We start from the raw sequence: 25,680 nt of genomic DNA on the forward strand, positions 1-25,680 counted from the left end.
CTCTACAATATATGGCTCAGGCACGAGATGCTGCATGTTCTTTTCCTAATGGCTCTCCTCTAAATTGAGGAAAGGACTCTCTAGTTAGCTCATCCACTCTGAAACTGGAAATATATGCACAGAAGCCACGTTCCTCACTGGAAATGCTCTCCCCCGAGCCAGCAGCTGTTTGGAAGCTTGAGTGCTCCCTTAGGCCTGCTGTTATCAGAACACACTCTCCCTCCCAAAATTGGGGTCTCTAACAAAGCAGAAGCTGCAAAACCCTGCCCAGTTTCTCTACCTCTTTATTTTTTAAAGGAATTGTTAAAGTTCTCCAGTAGACAAACACACTCACTGTCTTGGGGAGGTTCAAATGGGACCAGCAGAGGAGTGCCCATTTCCATTTACAATCCCACCAGGAAATTCCTTTGCTGATCATTTCTGCCCAAGAGTTTCTAACTCAGCAAGCAGGAGGTTACTAGCAAGAAACCAGAGTCTGTTTTTCTTACGTGCCTCTTGCCTTTTGCACTTTCCTCAGGTCTTGCTCTAGTTTCTCCCTCTTTCTGGTAGATCTCAAGCACAGAATTCAGAATATCTGTCTGCAAATCACGGCATCAGTTTAGGAATGATCCCACTTTTCCCTCTCTCTTTTTTTCCTTCTCCCTGAAGTCACCCCACCCCAGCACAGCCTATAAATACTCCTGGAACATACTGGGGACTAAACACAGGCAAAAGAGAGTTGGACCTGAGAGAAATGTGTCATTAGCAAACTGCAAGCAGGTCCCTGAGGGCCTTATTAAATAGTTTTGCTGGTTGGGTCCCTTGGTTGGGTCCCAAGTCACTTGAGGACCTTTTGTGAGTGGAGTCCTGGGGGTTGATGAAGAGAGGAGAAAACACCACACACTTCCAAGCACTCACAAGACCTTTGTATGAAACAAAGCCTGAAGTTTCTAGTAATAAAATGGCAAATGTAGGGTTCTACCACTGATCTGTGCATTGAGCCAGTGTGAGGCAGCAGGAAATGTTGCTTGAGATCAGAGAGCTTCAGGGCCAGGACAGGGAGTCCTGGTTTCCCAGGGATAGACTGGATCAATGCCTCACCAGGATGAGATGTAAACACAACCAAATATGAATGTTCACTCCCCAAGTCAAAGGAAGGTCTGGGCAGACCATCATATCGGTGGGGATATGTCACTGAGAACTGTGGCTCAAGTTCAAATCAGATTGAACTGATTCTTCCAGCCATGGTGTTAATTGAGAAGAGATCCCCCATCTTTATCCCAGTATTTTTTATTTCAATTTTTTTCTTTCAATTTCTTCCCATAGCCAGCTGAGGATGAGTGAGAGAGGGGCTGTGGGAGTGTTCCAGCAGCCAGCCAAGGAATCAAACCCATGGCATGAATTTTAAAGCCTAGAATCTAGTCTCTGAAAGCATGTAATCTCTAAAAAGAATGAATGTGATTATTGAATCTGAAGGCCATTTCTGCTCCATCTTCAGGGGCTGCTCCTCCAATCCAGAAAGAAAGTCTTATTGACTGCACCCCTGGGTTTAGTTTTACACAGTGAAGATAAACCCTTCCTCTTCTGCCAGTCCTGGTTACCTCTTTGTCTTCCTATTCTGATGGACATATAGAGAAATTCTAATACTTTCTGGTCCATGTGATGATGTTTTTGCTTCTAATTTTACTGCCATCATAAAGTGCCAAGGACTTGCTGCTGTATTTCATCTCCACGTGTTCCCAATTACTTTCAGGCAAATGAGTACGTTGTCAACTATTTTAAGGACATCTCATTCCTCTGCTTCCCTTTCCAAAATTTTAGGACCAATAGAAGTTTTTAGAAAATTCATGCCTTGACCACAGCCAGTCAATTTGCAGTAGAAGGGCATTGCCCAGAGTTGTGAGATTCTGGGGTCATTTCTACATTTCTGTACTGGAAATGGCTTGTCCTCCTTGTTCTGTCACTCCAGGCCCTTGTCCAAAGTCCCTGTCCAGCTCTCTTGGAGCCTCTTCAGGCACTGCAAGGGGCTCTAAGGTCTCCCCAGAGCCTTCTCTTCTGCAGGCTGAACACCCCCAGCTGTCCTAGCCTGTCTTCAGAGCAGAGGGGCTCCAACAGATAGATCAACCATGCCTGTGCTCTTTAACCATGCTCAGGCTGCTGCCCTGATAAGGGTCACCTGTGACATCAAATCAGTGTCTCAGGATTCCTTGAAATAAAGTTGATCCAACCAATAATAGCCATAATTTCCTGTTTATTGTACAGGAGTGGTTTTTGGAGGTGGGCATTAATTTGCATGTCTTCCAGTTGTTGGCAGTGGACCTCCTAGTGGAGTATTTGAGCACCCAGGGGCAGGAGGGAGAACAAATCTGAAGGAGACAGCACATTCACCAGAAGATAGCAAATCTATCAAAATGGGAGCATTCACACTGACTCCTGTAGGAAAGCTTTCAGCTCTTACCCTGATGAACATTTTATCATGATACTGATATTGAATCGGAATAGTAATGATTTCACTGGAAATTGCACTGGTAGAGGAAGAAGGAAAGATTCCCCTCCAGTAATTGGCAGCAGCAAATCACCAAACTTCCACCAAATACCAGTTTTTCTTTCCCTCCCCATGATGTCTTAAGCTCCTGTCATCTTACAAACATTGCCGTGTCCTTTCATTTCTCACTCCTCCTCACTGTCCTGCTCCACAACTTTTTCATGCTGTTTTTCACCTCTTGGTTTCTCAGGGTGTAGCTGAAGGGATTGAGCATGGGTGTGATGATGGTGTAGAAGACAGAGACCACCTTGTCCGCCGGGCAGGTGGCAGAAGGGCACAGGTAGATGAAAATGCAGGGTCCAAAGAACAGGGTGACGGCCATGATGTGGGAAGAGCTTGTGTCGAGAGCTTTGAGCCACCCTTTGGAAGAGTGTGTCCTCAAGGAAAGCAGGATAGCAGTATAGGATACTGCAAGGACAACAAGAGCCCAGAGAGCCCAGGGAAATCATGCCACTGCTGACAGCTATGCCGACACTGCTGGTGTAGGTGTCAGCGCAGGCCAGCACCAGACAAGAGTGGACATGGCAGAAATAGTGGTCCAGTCTCTGTCTGAATTCCCCAGTCTGGAAAAAAAAAAACAACAACCTGCAAGAGCATCTACAAGAACAAGTATTTCTGTAGCAGAAGCCCAAGACTCTCAGGAGTAAGGAGATCCCAGAGGCAAATGAAGTTTTGTCAGAAATCATCAGTGGACAAGGAGCTCAAATTGTTCTTTGGATAGTTCTTAGGGGAGTGTCTGGAGAGAAGTGTTGGAGTAAAGATGTCTCTTACGTAGGATGTCTCATACATGTCTCATATATATAAATTTCCTATAAATTTGTATAAATTCTGCTTTCTGTCCTAAGCTATTTCTCATCTGCATCCTTATTTCTTATTAACTCGCTCTTACCACTGCACAAAAAACCCCAAAAATCACACCTGTGCTACAGATGCTATCCCTTAGATGCCTGATGAATATAAATTTGAAACAAGAAGTAACACAGGAAATGACTTCAAAAAGTTGGAAAGGTTTGTGGTGAATTCCTCTCTTCCTATCAGTAATTTTTACTGCCACAGTGCAAAGCACAGAAGCAACTTTTTAGCTCAAGTCTGAAGTTTTTCTAAGAATTCTTAACAAAATGTGGAGAAGCCTAATGCTGCTTTCAGTGACACCTTCCATAAACTCTGGAGGAATACTTGCTCAGCAGCACACAGAAATGAGACCTCCAAAAACCCCATTGGTGTTCACCTCCAAAGCATTTAAAAATTGATTTTTAAATATTTTTAGTATTTTGTGTGTCTGTGTTATTGTGGCAGTTTGAGCCACATTAGAAATCCAAAATCCAACTTCCAGGCTTCCCCCACCCCTTCCCACAATTTATCCCAACACCGAAGAGAAAATCTTTCAGGCCAGAGGCTTCTATAGGGGAAGGGGGAAGCATATGTACATTTTATTTACACAAATAAATACTATACAAGCTAAAAGCAATTATATATTTTAATTTGTGTGTGTGTGTTTGTTATAAAGGACATTTTTGTGTGTTATCCTGACCCTGTCTTGGGCTGGGAACACCTTGTAACCTTCAACCCTACTTAAAGCAAGGAGTTATTTTGGCTACTGGAATAGTTGCTAAACAATTCTTTTTTATTATTATTCTCCCATGAATTTGTGCCTCCAAAGCCCTAAATTGGTGACTCCTTAATTTTTAACAGTCAGGAAAGTGTGTTTAATTAGATGTGTGATTCTCTATTCGTCTAAAGATGAAAATAAAAGACATGAGGCCGAGCTGAAAGATAGAGGGTAGGGTTGGAAGGATGGCAGCAGGGATGGGAGAAGTAAATAGACTTGTAGGATTCTAGAATATCTGTTTAGGTTGGAAGGGACCTTAAAGACCATCTCATTCCACCCCATGCTATGGGCAGGGAGACCTTCCCTTAACCCAGGTTGCTCCAAGCCCCATCCAACCTGGTCTGGAACACTTCAGAAAGGATTTGTTGAGGGGAGAGGGGAAGGGGAGAAGTTTCCTCTCCCATTACTTGCATCAGCAAAGGACTCAACTCCCACATAATATCAGGTTTTTGTGTTTGTTTTTTTAATGGGATGCTCTACCTGGACAACATTTTCAGTCCTTTTGATAGTATTTATTTCAACACTGGTGTTGAGTTTGTGCTCAAGAGGCCCTGGTCTGCACCTGTGCTTGTTGACAAAGAATAGACAGGGAATGCCAGCTCATCACAGAGTTCACAGTGTCTTTCCCCTCAGCAAATAAACCTTTAGTGCCTTCCTAATTACAGCAGGAGCTCCCAGCAAGCTGTCCTTTAAAGGGCAGGTCGTGAGGAATTGTCACAAAAGAAATCATAGCCAAAGATGCTCGATTTTCTCCGATCTTTTCACAACATGACTATGGTCCTGCACCTTTGCATTTTGGCTTCCCACTTTTCTGCTCCACAGCTTTCTCATGGCACTCTTCACTTCCTGGTTCCTGAGGGTGTAGATGAGAGGGTTCAGCATGGGTGTGATGATGGAGTAGAACACGGCCACGACTTTGTCCTCCACCAGGTTGCTGGAGGGGCGGATGTAGATGAACGTGCACGGCCCGAAGAACAGGATCACCACGGTGATGTGGGAGCCGCAGGTGGAGAGGGCCCTGTGCCACCCTGCAGCTGTCTGACCTTTCAAGGAAAGCAGGATGACAACATAGGACGAGACCAGGATGGAAAAAGCACTCAGAGTTATCAAGCCACTGTTGGCGACCACAGCAGCACCCGCGGCACGGGTGTCGGCACAGGCCAGGCAGAGCAGGGGGTGGACATCACAGAAGTAGTGATTGATTTTGTTTGGGCCACAGAACGGGAGGCAAATGGTGAGAAGGAGCTGCAGGGTGGAGTGGAAGAATGCCCCGAGCCACGAGCCCAGCACCATGAGGCCACAGGTGCGGCCGCTCATGAGGGCGGCGTAGTGGAGGGGCCTGCAGATGGCAACGTAGCGGTCGTAGGCCATGGCCGTGAGGAGGAAGATCTCAGCGCAGCCAAAGAAGTGAAACCCAAAGAGCTGGGCCATGCAGCCCACGAAGGAGATGCTTTTAGTCCCCCCCAACAGGCCAGCAATCATTTTGGGAGCCGTGGTGGAGGAGTAGCAGATGTCTACAAAGGACAGGTAGCAGAGGAAGAAGTACATGGGCGAGTTGAGGCCCTGGCTGCTGATGACAGTGACCACTATGAGCAGATTTCCTGCCACAGTGATCAGATAGAAAGCCAGAAAGAGCACTGAATATATTTTCTGCAGCCCCTGGTTCTCTGAGAAGCCCAGGAGGATGAATTCCTTCACGCTGCTGGCGTTGTCCATGTTAAGGTGTTGGGGGATAGTCGATGCAGCACCTGGGAATGTGGAAAAATAAAGGCAAAACAATTCTTCAGGTTTTTTTATGAGTATAAATGAATTCTTGATCAGAAGTACAGTCACACTAAGAAATGTGTAGGATTAGAATTAAGTTTATCAAGAGTGGTTTTTTTTGGTTGGTTGGTTGGTTTTTTATGTTTGTTTGATTTCTGTTGTTGATTTTTCTTTCCTTCCCCCTCTACCTTGCATGAGACTTCAGCCATAGAACCATAGAATCCTGGAGTGGGTTGGAAGGGACCTTCAAGACCATCTAGTTCCAACCTACCTGCCATGGGCAGGCATGCCACCCACTCAGTCCTTCTGGCACCGGGTCCATCTGATGCAGGCTTTTGCTTTAGGATTTCAAAATCAGAAACTCTTGTGCAGGCAAAAAGCTGCTCAACCCATAGGAAATGGAGAAAACCCAAAATTGCTCTCAAAATTGCCCACAAAGGGAAGCCTAGAGAGGAAGTTGGGAAAGTTTGGGACTTTTCCTGTGTTTCCAGTTGTACTGGCAGGAGGGAAAAGGTATTCAAGAAAGGGGGCAAAATTTAGAGGTCTTCCCTCTAAAAGTATCTTTCAAAGGACAGATTAGAGTTATGTGATATAATGTAGTCAACTGCAATATGAAAGAAATACAATGTGGACTGTTTTAATTTCAAGAAAGGATGAGAACTTGCACCACCTCCTTCTTGCAAGTGTTTTCCCCTAAAATCTCAGGTGGTTAATGGGAAAGAGAATTAAAGAACTTAATTTGGGACTGCAGGACTGGCTCTGGATGTGGTTCTGGGCAAAGAGAGCCAGAGATGGTTCAGTGAAAATTTCTTCTTTGTATTTTCACATTTGAAAAATGAGGGGGGAAAAGAGGAAAGGAAAGCAGAAATAGGAAAGAAAAGAGGAAGGAAAAAAGGGAAAGGATGCAGAGAATGTGGAAAACTTACCCTCTCTGTGTTTGAAGATCTAATTGTGTAAGGGCTGCAAGATTTTATCTCCTCAACCTCTGCCTTTCCTGGGATGAATGAGATAAAGCCCATTCTTTCAAAAAGAGAGAACAGCCTCTGGAAAGCTTGCAATGCTTGCTTAGGCGGTGCAATAATCCCACCTAATTGAATTTCTTGCTTTCCTGTATCAGCAGGTGTATCTGGATGTTTCCTGCCCACGAGAGCTGCTTTGGAGGCTGCTTGGAGATGGGTGGGCACTGAAGGCTGCACACCCAGCCCAGCAAGCAGAGAGAAGGCTGAGAAGAAAATTGTTTATGTAGCTCTTCTTAAGCATCTCCAAGGAAATCTCCCACCTCAAGGGCTTAATTCCCTGTTTCTGTAGAACTCCTGCAGCCTCTCCAAGGAAATGTCTCCTCTGCAGGGCTCTTGGGGCTGCAGGAGGGAGGTGTGAAGGCTGAATGAAAGGAAGTTGGGAAGGAGGAGAAAATAATCCTGTCCTGGGAGGGGAAGTTTACATCAGATAGTAGGAAAACTTTCTTCACTGAGAGGGTGCTGAAGGGGTTTCAAACTTGTGTGGATGTGGCACTTGGGGCCATGGTTTAGTGGTGGCCTTGGCAGTGCTGGGGGAACTGTTGGACTCGCTGATCTTAGAGGGCTTTTCCAACCTGACTGATTCCAGGATTCCTTGAGCTAACAGGCAATGGATGAGCTGAATATTAAACTGGACAAGCATGTGATGTGACCTAGTCCAGTTAACCATTCCCAGAATCCATCATGAAACCAGGATTTGTGGTTTTCCCAAGTCCCAAGGGGCCCATTGGATCCACTGCTTTGGCTTTATAGTTTTGTGAGAAATAAAACAGGACTTCTAAATCAGGTTTTATTCAAAAAGCAAACCACATCCATCAGGAATCTTCATTAAAAAATAAAAATAAATAAAAAATCAGAGATCTCTAGTAGTAAGTAGAAGAGAGACAGAAGATGGTCACCTCTTGATGACCCTCCAAGTCCCTGTTTGACATGAAATTTCATCACTGACAGCCCAGTGAATAAAGTCTCTTGCATGAACTTGCAAGTTTCAGCAAAAGTCAGGGAATTACAGAGTAAGGAAAAAACCCCTTATTTTACAAACTGGGAAACTGAGGGAGGGGAGGAAGTCAGCTCTTGTGCATCTGTGCAAGTCAGCTGAGTTGAGTCTTCGCAAGTCCAGGCTTTCCCTTGATCAATTAGGGGGAGTGGCTTTCAAGTACCAGAGGGGAGGGTTAGATGGGCTATTGGGAAGGAATTGTTGGCTGTGAGGGTGGTGAGGCGCTGGTAGAGGTTGCCCAGAGAAGCTGTGGATGCCCCATCTCTGGAATTGTTCAAAGCCAGGTGGGAGCAACCTGGTCTAGTGGTCGGTGGCCCTGCTGATGGAGTGGGTTGGAATTCAATGATCTTTGAGGTGCCTTCCAACCCAAACCATTCCAGGATGCAATGAATTTAAGTATCCCTTAAACTCCTCACTGCTCTAAAGTTTCCTGTGTATTTTTGAATTCTGATGTATGGGCATCTGTCAATAGTTTCATCCACTGCCCATGACTTTGTTTTGTTGACATTTCTTGCAGTTTAGAATGGCCCATTAACAGCCAAGGTGATGTGACCATCTCCTGACACAGAATGCCAGTGATCCATACAGGGAAAAGAGAAACCCTCCAATTTATGAAGAGGTTAAATAGTGCTCTGGGTGCAAATAGTCTTTTAATTTAAATAGCATTTTACACTGGAGTCCTGACCAGGTTAATAAGGGCTACCAGCAACAACTCAAGGAAGAACTATTGGGTGAGGAAGTTAAAGCTGTCTTAGAATCTTTGGGAAAGGAAGATGAACAAATATGTATCTGATTTTCAATGGCAAATTCAAAGTGTAAATGCAGAGGGGATGATTCATAAGAGGATTTCATAATAAAAATGCATTTTTCCTCCATTTGTTTGGATGATGGTGCTGCCTGTATTTCCATCCCCCTGTTCCAACAGGGCAGTCCCTCAACAGGGCTAAGAATATGAGAAGAGCTCTGTGGTGAGAGACAGGGTCCGGGGTATCCATTTGTGAGAGCAGCCAAAAAGAGACCTTCAGAGAAAGAGGATCAGAAACCGGATGAGTATTTTCTGGTCATGTGGCTGCTCTCCAGCCTCGTCTTGCCTGCGCGCTGCTCTGTCTGCAACCTGAATCTGCTCAGAATTCATCGATGAAAAAGGGGCAGTCGTGACCGCAGCCAGCCGCAGCCAGCGTGAGTTTAGTGGGAACGAAAGGGCCCTTCTTTCCCCTTTGCCCTGCCCTGCTGGGTGGGGGGAAATCTCCATTTTCGGCCTCTCCCGCACCCGGGGCCTCAGGGGAGGACAGCCGGGGCCGGCAGCGCCCCCTGCTGGCCGTGCTGAGAATGGTGACAGGGACAGAGCCCCAGTGCCGATCCCGGCAGTGGGGTCTAAAATATGCATCCAACGCCTGTGTGCTCTCACCTAACCTTCCTCTGGGCCCAGGGGAGAAAAACCTTCCCAACTGAGGTCTTCTCCTGCTGTGACCGTGACCCAAAGCTGTGCCATCCGCTTGGCCCTCTGGAGGTGCACAGTTCTCCCTGCTAACTGCAAAGGGAGCCCAGAAAAGGAGTTTTGAGCCCAGAGGAGGAGTTTTGAGCCCCAAACAATGAGTTTGGCTTGCAGCATCTAATTTTTAGAAGGTCAGTCACAAGCTGCAGTTCCTATCCAACTGCTGGAGCTGCAGAGGACGCCCGAGACTGGGCGAGGTGTTGTTGTGCTGTGACAGCCGTTCTGAGCTGTCTGATCCCTCTCCTTAGGGCACTTCTCAGCTCTTTGTTCCTCAGGCTGTAGATGATGGGGTTGAGCAGGGGGGTGAGGATTCCATAGAGCATGGAAACGATCCTATCCCGCTGGGGTGAGTAGGTGGAGAAAGGACGCATGTAGGTGCAGATGGTGGTCCCATAGAAAAGGCAAACCACAGTCAGGTGAGAAGCACAGGTGGAGAAGGCTTTGTGCCTGCTCTGGGAGGAGTTTGTGGCCAGGATGGCCAGGAGGATGTAGAGATAAGAGGTGAGAGTGAGCACAAAGGCGCCGCTCCCCAGCACCCCAGCGACTGCCAGAATCACCAGTTCCCTGCTCCAAGTAGACGAGCAGGAGAGGCCCAGCACAGGAGGAATGTCACAGTAATATTGGTCCACTTGGTTGGAGTCACAAAAAAGCAGGGTAAAAACCAAAGAGGTGTGCAGTAGGGAGTTCAAAAACCCTACCAGCCAGGTGCCAATGGCCAGGTGAGCACACAGCTTCATCCTCATGATGTTCGGGTACTTCAGGGGGTGGCATACGGCGACGTAGCGGTCGTAGGCCATGACAGCCAAGAGGAAGATCTCTGTGCCTACCACATGAATGAGGAAAAAGAGCTGGAAGAGGCAGCCCTTGAAGGAAATGCCCTTGTTGTCAAGCAACAAGGCCCCCAGCATCTTGGGCACGGTGATAGTAGGACATAAGATATCCAGCAAGGCTAAGTTGCCCAGGAAGAAGTACATGGGGTTGTGCAGGCGGGTGTCTGTGCTGACAGCAAGGAGGATTGTGATGTTGCCTGCCATAGTGGCCAAATAAATGGTCAGGAACAGCACAAAGAGGAGCAAACGGACATGTGGAGCATCAGAAAGGCCGATGAGAATGAATTCAGACACTGCTGAGAGGTTGTGCCTCTGCATCTTGTCTTTCATTCTGGAAAGGAGACAGAGGTTTCCCTGGAAGAGAGAAAAAGTTGGGACTTAGTCAAATTTGCACCCGCCTTCTGAAGAGTGCAAGGGGTCTGTTTTGCAGTTCAAAAACATTTGCAAGCTTGCATTGCCACACTCCAAATCTAAATCTGACCCACCTCTACCTAGTGTGAAAGGAAAAATGGAGGCATTAAGCTTCAAAGGCATGAATCCAAAATGTTGAATTCTTGCAAGTTGTCATCTCAGCCTGAAGAGCTGAAAGTTGGTTTTACCTTGTCTGAGGTGTCCAGCTTGGTTGGACACAGTTGCAGGCAGGGTGAGTGGTCTTTGAAGGTTGTCAGAGTGAGGAGAGTGGGGTACAGATCCCTAGAAAGCCTTTCAGCATAAATTATTTAGTGATAACAGTGTCCCCAAAGGTGTCTCGTTTATCAGCTGAAACTAAAACTTATTTTTAGAGGAGTAATGCTACCACAGAAGAATTAAATCCCTAATAATCAAGAGAAAAATGTCCCTTCTCGTGGTAGAGGATTGGAACTAGAGGGTCTTGAAGGTCCCTTCCTTCCAAACCATTCTGTGGTTCTATGATTTTGATTCTTTCAGGTTCACCGAGTGGGATGTAAAAAGAGATTTAATCTGGTATCCAATTCAAGACTTCCCACCTTTCTCTACATTTTGCCCTCTAGACTTCCATAACAGTATTAGTACTTTTAGGATCTCTCTGGACTTTTACTCTTTTTTCAATTCAAAGAAGACTACATTTGGCATTCAAGGGTCTTCCCATTTATCCTGCATTGCTTCCTGGAATGTAACTCAGGATTTATGGTAAAGATTTCCATATCAGCTCTATAGGGAGATAAAGCAAAGTTCAGAATAAGTGCCTCCTTTCTGGAGATTAGAGCTTGATTATGGGGCTGTTGGTGTGACTATTGTCCCACGTTCTCATTTGTAAGAGATTTCATTGGTACAGAGATTTAACAGGTGATTATGATATCCCATCCAAGGCAGGCTCCTCTGTGCTCTCATGTTCTCACAGAAGCTTGAGAGGGACCAAAGTCAGAGCTTAAAGTACAGAAGGGAATATTTTAGTCAACAGAAATAAAAAGTAGGTTCTTCAGATGGGGAACTCATCCAGATGAAATACCACAGAAAGAACCCAGAAATACTCACTGCTCCACAGAATTAATGACAGGTAATAGATAGTCCTGAGTATCCCCAGGAAACACAACTCTCCTTTTTCTTCCTTCACCATCGGATTGGAATATCTACACAGGACAGAACAATTATTTCACTGTGAAGGAAGAGATGAGTCCAGGTTGGGCAGTGTAGCAATATTCACCCAGACCCCCGTGAGCACTGGCAGAAGGACTGGCTGGGCTGCCAGGGTGAGCAGCTCTCCTCTTTAATGAGGTTTATAAACAAGAAGGTGTGTCTGGGGACAAGTGTCTCTGAAGCTTTTTTGGGTGTTACCTTAATTGCATGTATGTTGTATTTTTTTTCAGAATGTTGCCCAAGGGGACTGGAAATGGAAGGAACTCAAATGATCAGCACTGCTTTTGGAGAGCTATCAAAAAATTGGTTCCAGAAAGCATCCCTGCCTTAGTTTATGGGAGAATCACTTCCCATGTGATGTCCAGGACTAGGAACAGGCCTGTTCCTATTGCAGCAATACCTGCCTGTAGTTTCTGCCCTGTTCCCATGAATGACACTGCCTGTCAATCATTTCTCAAGCTTGCTTGCTGTGTTTGCAGGCTGTGACTCTTTCAAAATTAAGGCATCTTCCATGGGACAAGGGGGAACACTTTTGAACTAAAGGATGAGAGATTTAAGGGACATATTAGGAAGAAGTTCTTCCCTGTGAGGATGAGGAGTTCCTGGCACAAGTTTCCCAGAGAAGCCGTGGCTGCCCCATCCCTGCAAGTTTTCCAGGCTAGGTTGGACAGGCCTTGGAGCAACCTGGTCTAGTGGAAAGTGTCCATGCCCATGGCAGGGCACTGGAACACGATGATCTTTAATGTCCCTTCCAACCCCAACCATTCTGGGATTCCCTACATTGGAGTTATCCAAGGCTCTGGAATAAATCCACGTGGTCCAGGTCTTTGCCTGTGTGCTGCAGTTGGCCCAAGGACCATAAACCCTCACACTTCCCATGAAGTTTTGCAAGAAAGAATGAAGAGAATAATTTTGTGTTAAAGCCAGAGGCCAGAAAGGGATGCAACAAGGGGATCAATCCCATGCATAGCTGTGAGGAGAAGGAGGGCTGTGCCTTTCCATTTTCCTACACTGGCTTCATGTCACTTCCACTGCCTGGGACCCAACTTTTCATTGAACAGCCATGAGAGGGCAATACCTCCCACAAAATCAAGGTGCCACTCACCCAGGACTACTTTTTGGACTGCTGGCTCTCAGCTCTACATCCAGTGCTCCAGTGTGTATTTCCAGGGGTATTTTTAGTTGGGTCAATAGAAGTAGAAAGACAGGATGGTCTTTGGGCTAAGCTTTCTGCCTCAGGGTAAACCAGTCAATAAAAGTCCCACTCGTATTCCTCATCTTGCAATGCCTCCAAGCAGCCTGGAGATCCTTGGGTGGTGTAAAAATGCCTTTAATGTTGCCATCCCATAGGAGCTGCTGATATGGGCAGCCCAGTGAAAACTCTTTCTGTGTCTTGTTCACCCAAATTGCTCCATCATTCCAAGCCACTTGGTACAAGGCAATTTGTGAGCTGTGGACTCAAGAAGGAATCCCTGGCTGGTGCGGCACAGTTGAAAGTTCCAGTTCTTACATTCTATTCTATTCTAAAACCAGTTATTAAAAAACAACACACAAAACACCCCCAAAACAGAGAAAAAAATTCTCTATTTGCAGAATGCAGATGTGCCCCAGTTGATGATATGCTGGATTAACCCTGTTGCCCTCCCCTCCTGCCACACCAGGACCATCCCCAGTGTAACACAACCAAAGGGATTTGATTTTAACCATTCTGGGACTACCCAGCCTTGTTAAGCCTTGAGTTTTCCGCCTAGAAATGCTTATGGTGAGCCCAGACTGACTGCAGTCCCTTTTCTCTGATGTCCATTTGTGTTTCAGTCCCATGGTCTTGAAACAAAATTGATTAGACGGGGATTTCTTCAGTTGACTTGGCATTTAACAAAAGCATTGTCGAGATCCTAGCAGTTGTCAAGGGAATATTTTTGCCCTTTGAGGCCATTTTCCCCTGTCCTCTGGATGACAGTGAGCTCAGAGCTGCTAATTTCCAGGAGAGAAAGAACTTGTGGTTTTAATGATGCGCAGTGGAGCCAATTTCCAGACGCTTCCAAACTCAACTGCCAAAGTTGCACCTTTGCAATTTGTCAGGCCCAACTTTTTAACAGCACCAACTGAGGCCTTATTAAAGTCATGCCAAGATGTTTCCTGGAGAGAAAAATCAATTGCATTGAATTGTTTGTCTTCCCAGAATGGTTTGGGTTGGAAGGGACCTTAAAGCTCGTTCACTCCAACCCCCTGCCATGGGAAGGGACACCTTCCACTGGACCAGGCTATTCCAAGTCCCATCCTTGTATTGAGACACCAGCTCCCAAAAAGATGGAATTTTCATTTGGTTTTTTGTTAAAGCTGTGCTGGGAGATGTCATTGGAACACAAAACATGTAGTCCAAAACTGGGTGACCAGTCTCTGGGTGTGATTTCCTGCCTAATTTTATGCCACCTAAACCAGAATTTTATGAAATATGATAAGATTGTATGTGATTTCTATAATATACATTCTGAAATGTCTAATAAAAACTTGATTGGAATTCTTAAAAATTATCACAGGGATACATTTTAATTTTTTTCTCCATTGAAATTTACCCAATTGACCTGGAGGACATTTTAATATTTCAGCATTTCCCTCTAATACTAAAGAGAAAAACTCCCTTCCAATCCAAACCATTCCATGGTGATCCAATCATGATTCTAAGTAGGAATTCACCATTCAAATGAAGTCTGATTTGCATCAAGATGGGAGATAGGTGGAAATCTCTCTTAAGCAGGAGGTTCAGGGACTCCCTGATGCTTCTGATCTTCCTCTTCTTTCTGCTGGTGTGAGAGCAAGGGCTAATTTAAGAGAGGAATTTGAGCCTCCCACTTCCTTTGCAACAATTTAGATTGGATATTGGGAAAACTTTCTTCCTAGAAGGGTTGTGCAGCCCTGGCACAGCTGCCCAGGGCAGTGGTGGAGTCACCATCGCTGTGGGATTTAAAAGGCACGTGGATATGGCACTTGGGGCTGTGGGTTAGTGGTGGCCTTGGCAGTGCTGGGGGAAGGGATGGACTTGCTGGTCTTAGAGGGCTTTTCCAATGTAAATAATTCTGTGATTCTAATTTTGATGGGATGAATCCAATCCTAAATTATTCTGGTTGGTGCAGCCACTGCACTTCCAACCCTGATGGATTTGGTGATGTCATTGCTGCCCTCAGAAATAGAGAAACTTAATTACTGTGAGGTGGAAATGTTGCTTATTAAAAAACACATCAGAGAACAAAATCCTACTGCCTTCTCCTTAATCTTCTTCCCCAAACACTGTTGTTATCTCCCCAGGCAGAATGCTGGATTGGGTCACTCCTTCATAGGATCACAGAATCCCTGGATGGTTTGGATTGGAAGGAACTGTAAAAATCATCCAGTCCCACCCCCTGCCATGGGCAGGGACACCTTCCACTAGCCCAGGTTGCTCCAAGCCCTGTCCAACGTGGTCTTGAACACTTGCAGGGATGGGGCAGCCACAGCTTCTCTGGGCATCCTGTGCCAGGGCCTCACTCCCCTTACAGGGAAGAATTTCCTCCTGACATCCAATTGAAACCCACCCTCTGTCAGTGTGAAGCCATTCCCCCTTGGCCTGTCACTACATGTTCTTGTCCAAAATCCCTCTCTTTCCTCTATATTTGTCTCTTATATGTTTTTAATAATGCACTTCAGTGAGAGAATCAGGACTATGTTCTGAAAGGTTAAAAGAGTTCCCATCCTTATATGTCTGAAGAAAATCCTACAAACAATGTCTACACTGTCTCTACCTTCACCTGAGAACATCGGTGTCAGTGGGGGAATTTGGGGACACTAAGTGCATGTGCCTCTGCCATCTGCTGTCACAGCACAGTAACAGCACGGCAGAGAGAGAGGAAATGCTTGTGCTTGATTTATTTATTTGAAACTTATGATCCCGCACGAATGAAACAGTTTAGAAAGTTTTGGTTTTTTCAACATGGAGTTTTAATATTTTAAAAAGTTTCAATTTTTCAACACGGATTTTTAATATGAATATTTATATATGTGTATGTATATATCCACACACCTAATTTGAAGGGTGGAGGCATTAGTCACCAAGCCATCAGTCTGTAGGAACGTCACGCCAGGTGCAAGTCTCAGAAGATGCTGCAGCACTTCCAGAGCCTCTGCATGGATTCCTTCACCTCGTTATTCCTCAGGGTGTAGATGAGGGGGTTCATCAGCGGGGACAAGATGGTGTAGATGACACAGACGTACTTGTCGAAGGGGAAGGTGCAGGGGGGCCTCAGGTAGATGAAGATACAGGGCAGGAAGAAGAGGGTGACGACCAGCAGGTGCGAGGCGCAGGTGGAGAGCGCCTTGCAGTGGCCCTGGGTGAGGCGTCCCCGGAGGGAGAGCAGGAGGAGCGTGTAGGAGGTGAGCAGCAGCAGGAAGCAGCCCAGGGAGATGAGGCCGCTGTTGGAGGCCATGAGCCACTGGGTGAGGTAGATGTCGGCGCAGGCCAGGCGGATGACGGGCTGCACGTCGCAGAAGTAGCTGTCGATGGTGTTGGGGCCGCAGAAGGGGAGCTGGATTGTGAGCCAAGTCTGGGTGATGGAGTGCAGGAACCCCCCTGCCCAGCAGGAGCAGACCAGCAGCCAGCAGGCCCAGCGGCTCATGATGGCCGTGTAGTGCAGGGGCTTGCAGATGGCCGTGTAGCGGTCGTAGGCCATCACGGCCAGGAGGAACATCTCCGAGGAGCCAACAAAGTGCAGGAAGAAGAGCTGGGCGATGCAGCCTTCAAACACAATGGCCTTCCTGTGGGAGAGCAGGTCCACCAGCATCCTGGGAATGGTGACAGAGGTCCCGCAGATATCAAGGAAGGACAGGTTGCAGAGGAGAAAGTACATGGGTGAGGAGAGCTTGGGGTCAGTCCTGACTGTCACAATGATGAGAAGGTTCCCCAGCAGAACCATGGTGTAGGCCAGGAAGAAGATGGTGAAGAAGACAACTTGCAGCTCCCTGGTGTCAGAGAGCCCCAGGAGGATGAATTCAGTCACCTGGGAGAAGTTGCTCCGTACCATGGCTGCAGCTCAGGCTCCCATGGCACAGGTGTTGAGGGGCAGTCATGGGCTGGCCAGCAGCTGTTTACAAGCTTGAGTGCTTAGGCCTGCTGTTATCAGAACACACCCTCCCTCCCAAAATTGGGGTCTCTAACAAAGCAGAAGCTGCAAACCCCTGCCCAGTTTCTCTACCTCTTTATTTTTTAAAGGAATTGTTAAAGTTCTCCAGTAGACAAATACACTCACTGTCTTGGGGAGGTTCAAATGGGACCAGCAGAGGAATGCCCATTTCCATTTACAATCCCACCAGGAAATTCCTTTGCTGCTCATTTGTGCCCAAGAGTTTCTAACTCAGCAAGCAGGAGGTTACTAGCAAGAAACCAGAGTCTGTTTTTCTTGCGTGCCTCTTGCCTTTTGCACTTTCCTCAGGTCTTGCTCTATTTTCTCCCCCTTTCTGGTAGATCTCAAGCACAGAATTCAGAATATCTGTCTGCAAATCATGGCATCACTTTAGGAATGATCCCACTTTTCCCTCTCTCTTCCCCACAGTCTCTGTAGTTTTCCAGAGGTGCAGAAAGGGTGAAGAGTCTACAACCACCCCAAGGTTGTACTAGACAGAGAGCTCAGAACAGGCATCACAGTTGGTGTGTAGCAGCTCTGCCTCTCTGTGTAGTCAAGAAAGAGGAAGAAACACCTTAAAGACACAGCTCAGTTGACCTTTATTAGGTCATTACACCACAGGGAGATGATTTAGCCCATCAAAGATTGTCCCTCTGTCCTTGAGTGTAAATGGAGAGCAGATACCTGCCCCAGGCCAGATGTCTAGGATGCCATCAGCATTAAATAAAGCTGCCTTAAAGGATCCCAATGGCCAACATTTAGCATTTACATGTTTCTGCATATTTTTCAACACTTTACCAAGGATTTCTCTCTGCCTTTCACATAAACAAACACCACCACACATGTGCTTTAATACCACATGGCTGACACGAAGAACATAAAGAAAGGAGAGAAAAAATGCTTCCTACAGTACCCAGTTCCTAAATGTTGCTACATCAACTTTCTGAGCTCCTGAAAATGTTTGAAATCATTCGCTCCATGTTCCGAGTTCTTCATCAGACAGGTCAGGGAATTGTTCCACTCTTCTTCCTCCTGCTTGCAATTCCTGTACCCTTGCTCTTATTTTTCTTGTTGCATCGAAACTTCCTTCAGGTATTTTTCAAGGCAGTTTTTTTTTCTTGCCAGGCAGGTTTTACTGTGATGGCATCAATGTCCTATTTTCTGTCTGTCACTTACACTGAGAGAACCAATGAGGGAACATCTCCAAGGCTTTTGGTACAGAGCTCTGCATTTCCTCCATCTTCCTTCTCCCTGAAGTCACCCCACCCCAGCACAGCCTATAAATACTCCTGGAACATACTGGGGACTAAACACAGGCAAAAGAGAGTTGGACCTGAGAGAAATGTGTCATTAGCAAACTGCAAGCAGGTCCCTGAGGGTCTTATTAAATAGTTTTGCTGGTTGGGTCCCTTGGTTGGGTCCCAAGTCACTTGAGGACCTTTTGTGAGTGGAGTCCTGGGGGTTGATGAAGAGAGGAGAAAACACCACACACTTCCAAGCACTCACAAGACCTTTGTATGAAACAAAGCCTGAAGTTTCTAGTAATAAAATGGCAAATGTAGGGTTCTACCACTGATCTGTGCATTGAGCCAGTGTGAGGCAGCAGGAAATGTTGCTTGAGATCAGAGAGCTTCAGGGCCAGGACAGGGAGTCCTGGTTTCCCAGGGATAGACTGGATCAATGCCTCACCAGGATGAGATGTAAACACGACCAAATATGAATGTTCACTCCCCAAGTCAAAGGAAGGTCTGGGCAGACCATCATATCGGTGGGGATATGTCACTGAGAACTGTGGCTCAAGTTCAAATCAGATTGAACTGATTCTTCCAGCCATGGTGTTAATTGAGAAGAGATCCCCCATCTTTATCTCAGCATTTTTTATTTCAATTTTTTTCTTTCAATTTCTTCCCATAGCCAGCTGAGGATGAGTGAGAGAGGGGCTGTGGGGGTGTCCAGCAGCCAGCCAAGGAATCAAACCCATGGCATGAATTTTAAAGCCTAGAATCTAGTCTCTGAAAGCATGTAATCTCTAAAAAGAATGAATGTGATTATTGAATTTGAAGGCCATTTCTGCTCCATCTTCAGGGGCTGCTCCTCCAATCCAGAAAGAAAGTCTTATTGACTGCACCCCTGGGTTTAGTTTTACACAGTGAAGATAAACCCTTCCTCTTCTGCCAGTCCTGGTTACCTCTTTGTCTTCCTATTCTGATGGACATTTAGAGAAATTCTAAGACTTTTTTGTCCATGTAATGATGTTTTACTTCTAATTTTACTGCCATCATAAAGTGCCAAGGACTTGCTGCTGTATTTCATCTCCACGTGTTGCCAATTACTTTCAGGTAAATGAGTATGTTGTCAACTATTTTAAGGACATCTCATTCCTCTGCTTCCCTTTCCAAAATTTTAGGGCCAATAGAAGTTTTTAGAAAATTCATGCCTTGACCACAGCCAGACAATTTGCAGTAGAAGGGCATTGCCCAGAGTTGTGAGATTCTGGGGTCATTTCTACATTTCTGTACTGGAAATGGCTTGTCCTCCTTGTTCTGTCACACCAGGCCCTTGTCCAAAGTCCCTGTCCAGCTCTCTTGGAGCCTCTTCAGGCACTGCAAGGGGCTCTAAGGTCTCCCCAGAGCCTTCTCTTCTGCAGGCTGAACACCCCCAGCTGTCCTAGCCTGTCTTCAGAGCAGAGGGGCTCCAACAGACAGATCAACCATGCCTGTGCTCTTTAACCATGCTCAGGCTGCTGCCCTGATAAGGGTCACCTGTGACATCAAATCAGTGTCTCAGGATTCCTTGAAATAAAGTTGATCCAACCAATAATAGCCATAATTTCCTGTTTATTGTACAGGAGTGGTTTTTGGAGGTGGGCATTAATTTGCATGTCTTCCAGTTGTTGGCAGTGGACCTTCTAGGGGAGTATTTGAGGACCCAGGGGTCCCGAACAGCTGAGCCATAGAGCCCGCAAAGGAGACGGTCCTCTCCTCCACGAGAAGGTCATGGATGAGTTTGGGAGCTGAGACAGTGCAGCAACTGATGTCTACGAAAGACAAATAGCTGAGGCAGAAGTGCGTGGGAGAGTTCAGCAGGTCACTTGTCTTTATAGTCATGATGATGAGCAGGTTTCCAAAACTGATAGTGGTGTAGAAGAGTAAAAAGAACAAGAAGCAGACTTCTGCTCCTGTCCTGTCTTATGTCAGTCTGTGGAGGATGAACTGGGTCCCACTGTTTGTGTTCTCCCTAGACACCACTCAGGCAAGACCTGGAGCCCAGAAAAGAGACAACAGGAATGACATCAGACCTGAGGCAGGATCAGAACATGCACAAACTGACCTCTGACATGTTAAATTTTCAGCTTTTTTTTTTTTTTTGCTGTATTTTTGGGACAATTTCAATTTCAAGTCAATACTTTCCTAAAGGAATAACAGTGCTATCTGAGTCAGAATGTATTCTTGACATAAGTAATAGCAAGTTCAGATTATTTAGTTGAGAAGGGTGGTAAAAATAAGAGGCAGGTGCTGGACTTAGTCCTGAACAGCTCCTAAACACACCTGTAGTGACACTGGGGGAGTGAATGAGCTGTTGGAGACCCTCCTTTCCTGACAAACACACACAAATTCACCTTTGCAGCATTGCCTCGCACTACACAAGGATCACTGCTGTGTGATATCCCTGGAAGTGCTCAAGACCACATTGGGTGGGGCTTGGAGCAACCCAATCTAGTCGAAGGTGTCCCTGCCTCTGGCAGGGAGAGTCAGAACAATATGAGCTTGGAGGTGCCTTTCATCCCAAACCATCCTGTGATTCTAAAGCTGTAATTGAGGGGGTTTTTTTCCTCAATCATAAAATAGACCCCACAAAAGTCACTCACCAGAAATGCTGCTTTTCAAGGGCAGGATTTCAGCCAGGCCTGAACAAAACCAAGGGACAATCTCCAAACATTTCCACTGAGAGCTCTCTTGCTATCACTCCTCTGAGGATCTCCCCAAAGCACTTCAGGGGGTTTCATCAGAATGTCTCAGCTGCAATTTACTGCTTAGAAGTTGTGAAAGCAAGTGGAAATCTCTGCCAACTCTGAGCCCTGCAGTGGCTGAAAAGAACAGCCCAACTCTCTGTCTGAATTCCCCAGTCTGGAAAAAAACACCCAACCTGCAAGAGCATCTACAAGAACAATTATTTCTGTAGCAGAAGCCCAAGACTCTCAGGAGTAAGGAGATCCCAGAGGCAAATGAAGTTTTGTCAGAAATCATCAGTAGACAAGGAGCTCAAATTGTTCTTTGGATAGTTCTTAGGGGAGTGTCTGGAGAGAAGTGTTGGAGTAAAGATGCCTCTTATGTAGGATGTCTCATACATGTCTCATATATATAAATTTCCTATAAATTTATATAAATTCTGCTTTCTGTCCTAAGCTAATATTTCTCATCTGCATCCTTATTTCTTATTAACTCGCTCTTACCACTGCACAAAAAAACCCAAAAATCACACCTGTGCTACAGATGTTATCCCTTAGATGCCTGATGAATATAAATTTGAAACAAGAAGTAACACAGGAAATGACTTCAAAAATTTGGAAAGGTTTGTGGTGAATTCCTCTCTTCCTATCAGTAATTTTTACTGCCACAGTGCAAAGCACAGAAGCAACTTTTTAGCTCAAGTCTGAAGTTCTTGTAAGAATTTTTAATAAAATGTGGAGAAGCCTAATGCTGCTTTCAGTGACACCTTCCATAAACTCTGGAGGAATACTTGCTCAGCAGCACGCAGAAATGAGACCTCCAAAAACCCCATTGGTGTTCACCTCCAAAGCATTTAAAAATTGATTTTTAAAAATTTTTAATATTTTGTGTGTGTGTGTGTTATTGTGGCAGTTTGAGCCACATTAGAAATCCAAAATCCAACTTCCAGGCTTCCCCCACCCCTTCCCACAATTTATCCCAACACCAAAGAGAAAATCTTTCAGGCCAGAGGCTTCTATAGGGGAAGGGGGAAGCATATGTACATTTTATTTACACAAATAAATACTACACAAGCTAAAAGCAATTATATATTTTAATTTGTGTGTGTGTGTTTGTTATAAAGGACATTTTTGTGTGTTATCCTGACCCTATCTTGGGCTGGGAACACCTTGAAACCTTCAACCCTACTTAAAGTAAGGGGTTATCTTGACTACTGGAATATTTGCTAAACAATTCTTTTTTATTATTATTCTCCCATGAATTTGTGCCTCCAAAGCCCTACTTTGGTGACTCCTTAATTTTTAACAGTCAGGAAAGTGTGTTTAATTAGATGTGTGATTCTCTATTCGTCTAAAGATGAAAATGAAAGACATGAGGCCGAGCTGAAAGATAGAGGGTAGGGTTGGAAGGATGGCAGCAGGGATGGGAGAAGTAAATAGACTTGTAGGATTCTAGAATATCTGTTTGGTTTGGAAGGGACCTTAAAGACCATCTCATTCCACCCCCTGCTATGGGCAGGGAGACCTTCCCTTAACCCAGGTTGCTCCAAGCCCCATCCAACCTGGTCTGGAACACTTCAGAAAGGATTTGTTGAGGGGAGAGGGGAAGGGGAGAAGTTTCCTCTCCCATTACTTGCATCAGGAAAGGACTCAACTCCCACAGAATATCAGGTTTTCGTGTTTGTTTTTTTAATGTTTTAATGTTTTTTTAATGCTCTACCTGGACAACATTTTCAGTCCTTTTGATAGTATTTATTTCAACACTGGTGTTGAGTTTGTGCTCAAGAGGCCCTGGTCTGCACCTGTGCTTGTTGACAAAGAATAGACAGGGAATGCCAGCTCATCACAGAGTTCACAGTGTCTTTCCCCTCAACAAATAAACCTTTAGTGCCTTCCTAATTACAGCAGGAGCTCCCAGCAAGCTGTCCTTTAAAGGGCAGGTCGTGAGGAATTGTCACAAAAGAAATCATAGCCAAAGATGCTCAGTTTTCTCCAATCTTTTCAAAACATGACTATGGTCCTACACCTTTGCATTTTGGCTTCCCACTTTTCTGCTCCACAGCTTTCTCATGGCACTCTTCACCTCCTGGTTCCTGAGGGTGTAGATGAGAGGGTTCAGCATGGGTGTGATGATGGAGTAGAACACAGCCACGTCTTTGTCCTCCACCAGGTTGCTGGAGGGGCGGATGTAGATGAACGTGCACGGCCCGAAGAACAGGATCACCACGGTGATGTGGGAGCCGCAGGTGGAGAGGGCCTTGTGCCACCCTGCAGCTGTCTGACCTTTCAAGGAAAGCAGGATGACAACATAGGATGAGACCAGGATGGCAAAAGCACTCAGAGTTATCAAGCCACCGTTGACCACCTCGGCAGCTCCCACGGCACGGGTGTCGGCACAGGCCAGGTGGAGCAGGGGGTGGACATCACAGAAGTAGTGATTGATTTTGTTTGGGCCGCAGAACGGGAGGCAAATGGTGAGAAGGAGCTGCAGGGTGGAGTGGAAGAAGGCCCCGAGCCACGAGCCCAGCACCATGAGGCCACAGGTGCGGCCGCTCATGAGGGCGGCGTAGTGGAGGGGCCTGCAGATGGCAACGTAGCGGTCGTAGGCCATGGCCGTGAGGAGGAAGATCTCAGCGCAGCCAAAGAAGTGAAACCCAAAGAGCTGGGCCATGCAGCCCACGAAGGAGATGCTTTTACTCCCCCCCAACAGGCCAGCAATCATTTTGGGAGCCGTGGTGGAGGAGTAGCAGATGTCTACAAAGGACAGGTAGCAGAGGAAGAAGTACATGGGCGAGTTGAGGGCCTGGCTGCTGATGACAGTGACCACTATGAGCAGATTTCCTGCCACAGTGATCAGATAGAAAGCCAGAAAGAGCACTGAATATATTTTCTGCAGCCCCTGGTTCTCCGAGAGGCCCAGGAGGATGAATTCCTTCACACTGCTGGCGTTGTCCATGTTAAGGCGTTGGGGGATAGTCGATGCAGCACCTGGGAATGTGGAAAAATAAAGGCAAAACAATTCCTCAGGTTTTTTAATTATTAAATGCCCATCCTTCTGGCATTGGGTCCATCTGATCCAGGCTTTTGCTTTACAATTTCAAAATCAGAAACTCTTGTGCAGGCAAAAAGCTGCTCAAGCATCCACAGGAAATGGAGAAAACCCAAAATTGCTCTCAAAATTGCCCACAAAGGGAAGCCTAGAGAGGAAGTTGGGAAAGTTTGGGACTTTTCCTCTGCTTCCAGTTGTACTGGCAGGAGGTAAAAGGTATTCAAGAAAGGGGGTAAAATTTAGAGGTCTTCCCTCTAAAAGTATCTTTTAAGGGACGGATTAGAGGTATGTGATATAATGTAGTCAACTGCAATATGAAAGAAATACAATGTGGACTGTTTTAATTTCAAGAAAGGATGAGAAATTGCACCACCTCCTTCTTGCAAGTGTTTTCCCCTAAAATCTCAGGTGGTTAATGGGAAAGAGAATTAAAGAACTTAATTTGGGACTGCAGGACTGGCTCTGGATGTGGTTCTGGGCAAAGAGAGCCGGAGATGGTTCAGTGAAAATTTCTTCTTTGTATTTTCACATTTGTTAAATGAGGGGGGAAAGAGAAGAAAGCAGAAATAGGAAAGAAAAGAGGAAGGAAAAAAGGGAAAGGATGCAGAGAATGTGGAAAACTTACCTTCTCTGTGTTTGAAGATCTAATTGTTTGTGTAAGGGCTGCAAGATTTTATCTCCTCAGCCTCTGCCTTTCCTGGGATGAATGAGATAGAGCCCATTCTTTCAAAAACAGAGAACAGCCTCTGGAAAGCTTGCAGTGCTTGCTTAGGAGGTGCAATAATCCCACCTAATTGAATTTCTTGCTTTCCTGTATCAGCAGGTGTATCTGGATGTTTCCTGCCCACGAGAGCTGCTTTGGAGGCTGCTTGGAGATGGGTGGGCACTGAAGGCTGCACACCCAGCCCAGCAAGCAGAGAGAAGGCTGAGAAGAAAATTGTTTATGTAGCTCTTCTTAAGCATCTCCAAGGAAATCTCCCACCTCAAGGGCTTAATTCCCTGTTTCTGTAGAACTCCTGCAGCCTCTCCAAGGAAATGTCTCCTCTGCAGGGCTCTTGGGGCTGCAGGAGGGAGGTGTGAAGGCTGAATGAAAGGAAGTTGGGAAGGAGGAGAAATTAATCCTGTCCTGGGAGGGGAAGTTTACATCAGATAGTAGGAAAACTTTCTTCACTGAGAGGGTGCTGAAGGGGTTTCAAACTTGTGTGGATGTGGCACTTGGGGCCATGGTTTAGTGGTGGCCTTGGCAGTGCTGGGGGAACTGTTGGACTCGCTGATCTTAGAGGGCTTTTCCAACCTGACTGATTCCAGGATTCCTTGAGCTAACAGGCAATGGATGAGCTGAATATTAAACTGGACAAGCATGTGATGTGACCTAGTCCAGTTAACCATTCCCAGAATCCATCATGAAACCAGGATTTGTGGTTTTCCCCAGTCCCAAGGGGCCCATTGGATCCACTGCTTTGGCTTTATAGTTTTGTGAGAAATAAAACAGGACTTCTAAATCAGGTTTTATTCAAAAAGCAAACCACATCCATCAGGAATCTTCATTAAAAAAATAAAAATAAATAAAAAATCAGAGATCTCTAGTAGTAAGTAGAAGAGAGACAGAAGATGGTCACCTCTTGATGACCCTCCAAGTCCCTGTTTGACATGAAATTTCATCACTGACAGCCCAGTGAATAAAGTCTCTTGCAAGAA

General features: G+C 45.9%; 3 protein-coding genes across 3 annotated transcripts; all 3 read right to left on the bottom strand.

Annotated features, from left to right (window-relative positions):
• Positions 1-4,848: 4,848 nt before the first annotated feature.
• LOC127466219 (olfactory receptor 4S2-like) lies at positions 4,849-23,889 on the bottom strand. The gene is made up of 2 exons (XM_051776835.1): positions 22,960-23,889; positions 4,849-4,919 (listed from the first exon to the last, which is right to left on the bottom strand). The coding sequence occupies exons 1-2, from the start codon at positions 23,887-23,889 to the stop codon at positions 4,860-4,862; spliced, it is 990 nt and encodes a 329-aa protein (XP_051632795.1). The 3' UTR covers positions 4,849-4,859.
• LOC127466454 (olfactory receptor 5V1-like) lies at positions 9,558-10,693 on the bottom strand. The gene has a single exon (XM_051777212.1). It carries the CDS (start codon positions 10,563-10,565, stop codon positions 9,558-9,560), a length of 1,008 nt encoding a protein of 335 aa, XP_051633172.1. The 5' UTR covers positions 10,566-10,693.
• Positions 15,959-16,885, bottom strand: LOC127466231 (olfactory receptor 1509-like). The gene has a single exon (XM_051776848.1). The coding sequence runs from the start codon at positions 16,883-16,885 to the stop codon at positions 15,959-15,961; it is 927 nt and encodes a 308-aa protein (XP_051632808.1).
• Positions 23,890-25,680: the final 1,791 nt, after the last annotated feature.

This window comes from Manacus candei, unplaced genomic scaffold, assembly GCF_025592945.1.
Source record: "Manacus candei isolate 608988 ecotype Guabito, Panama unplaced genomic scaffold, ASM2559294v1 h1tg000009l, whole genome shotgun sequence".
NCBI lineage: Eukaryota > Metazoa > Chordata > Aves > Passeriformes > Pipridae > Manacus > Manacus candei.

Coding starts and splice junctions, on each gene's coding strand:
- LOC127466454 (XM_051777212.1), bottom strand. CDS start 10,565: ATGAAAGACAAGATGCAGAGGCACAACCTCTCAGCAGTGTCTGAATTC.
- LOC127466231 (XM_051776848.1), bottom strand. CDS start 16,885: ATGGTACGGAGCAACTTCTCCCAGGTGACTGAATTCATCCTCCTGGGG.
- LOC127466219 (XM_051776835.1), bottom strand. CDS start 23,889: ATGGACAACGCCAGCAGTGTGAAGGAATTCATCCTCCTGGGCCTCTCG. Junction 4,920..22,959: donor TGGGAAGCCAAAATGCAAAG/GTGTAGGACCAT, acceptor CAAAATGCAAAG/GTGCAGGACCATAGTCATGT.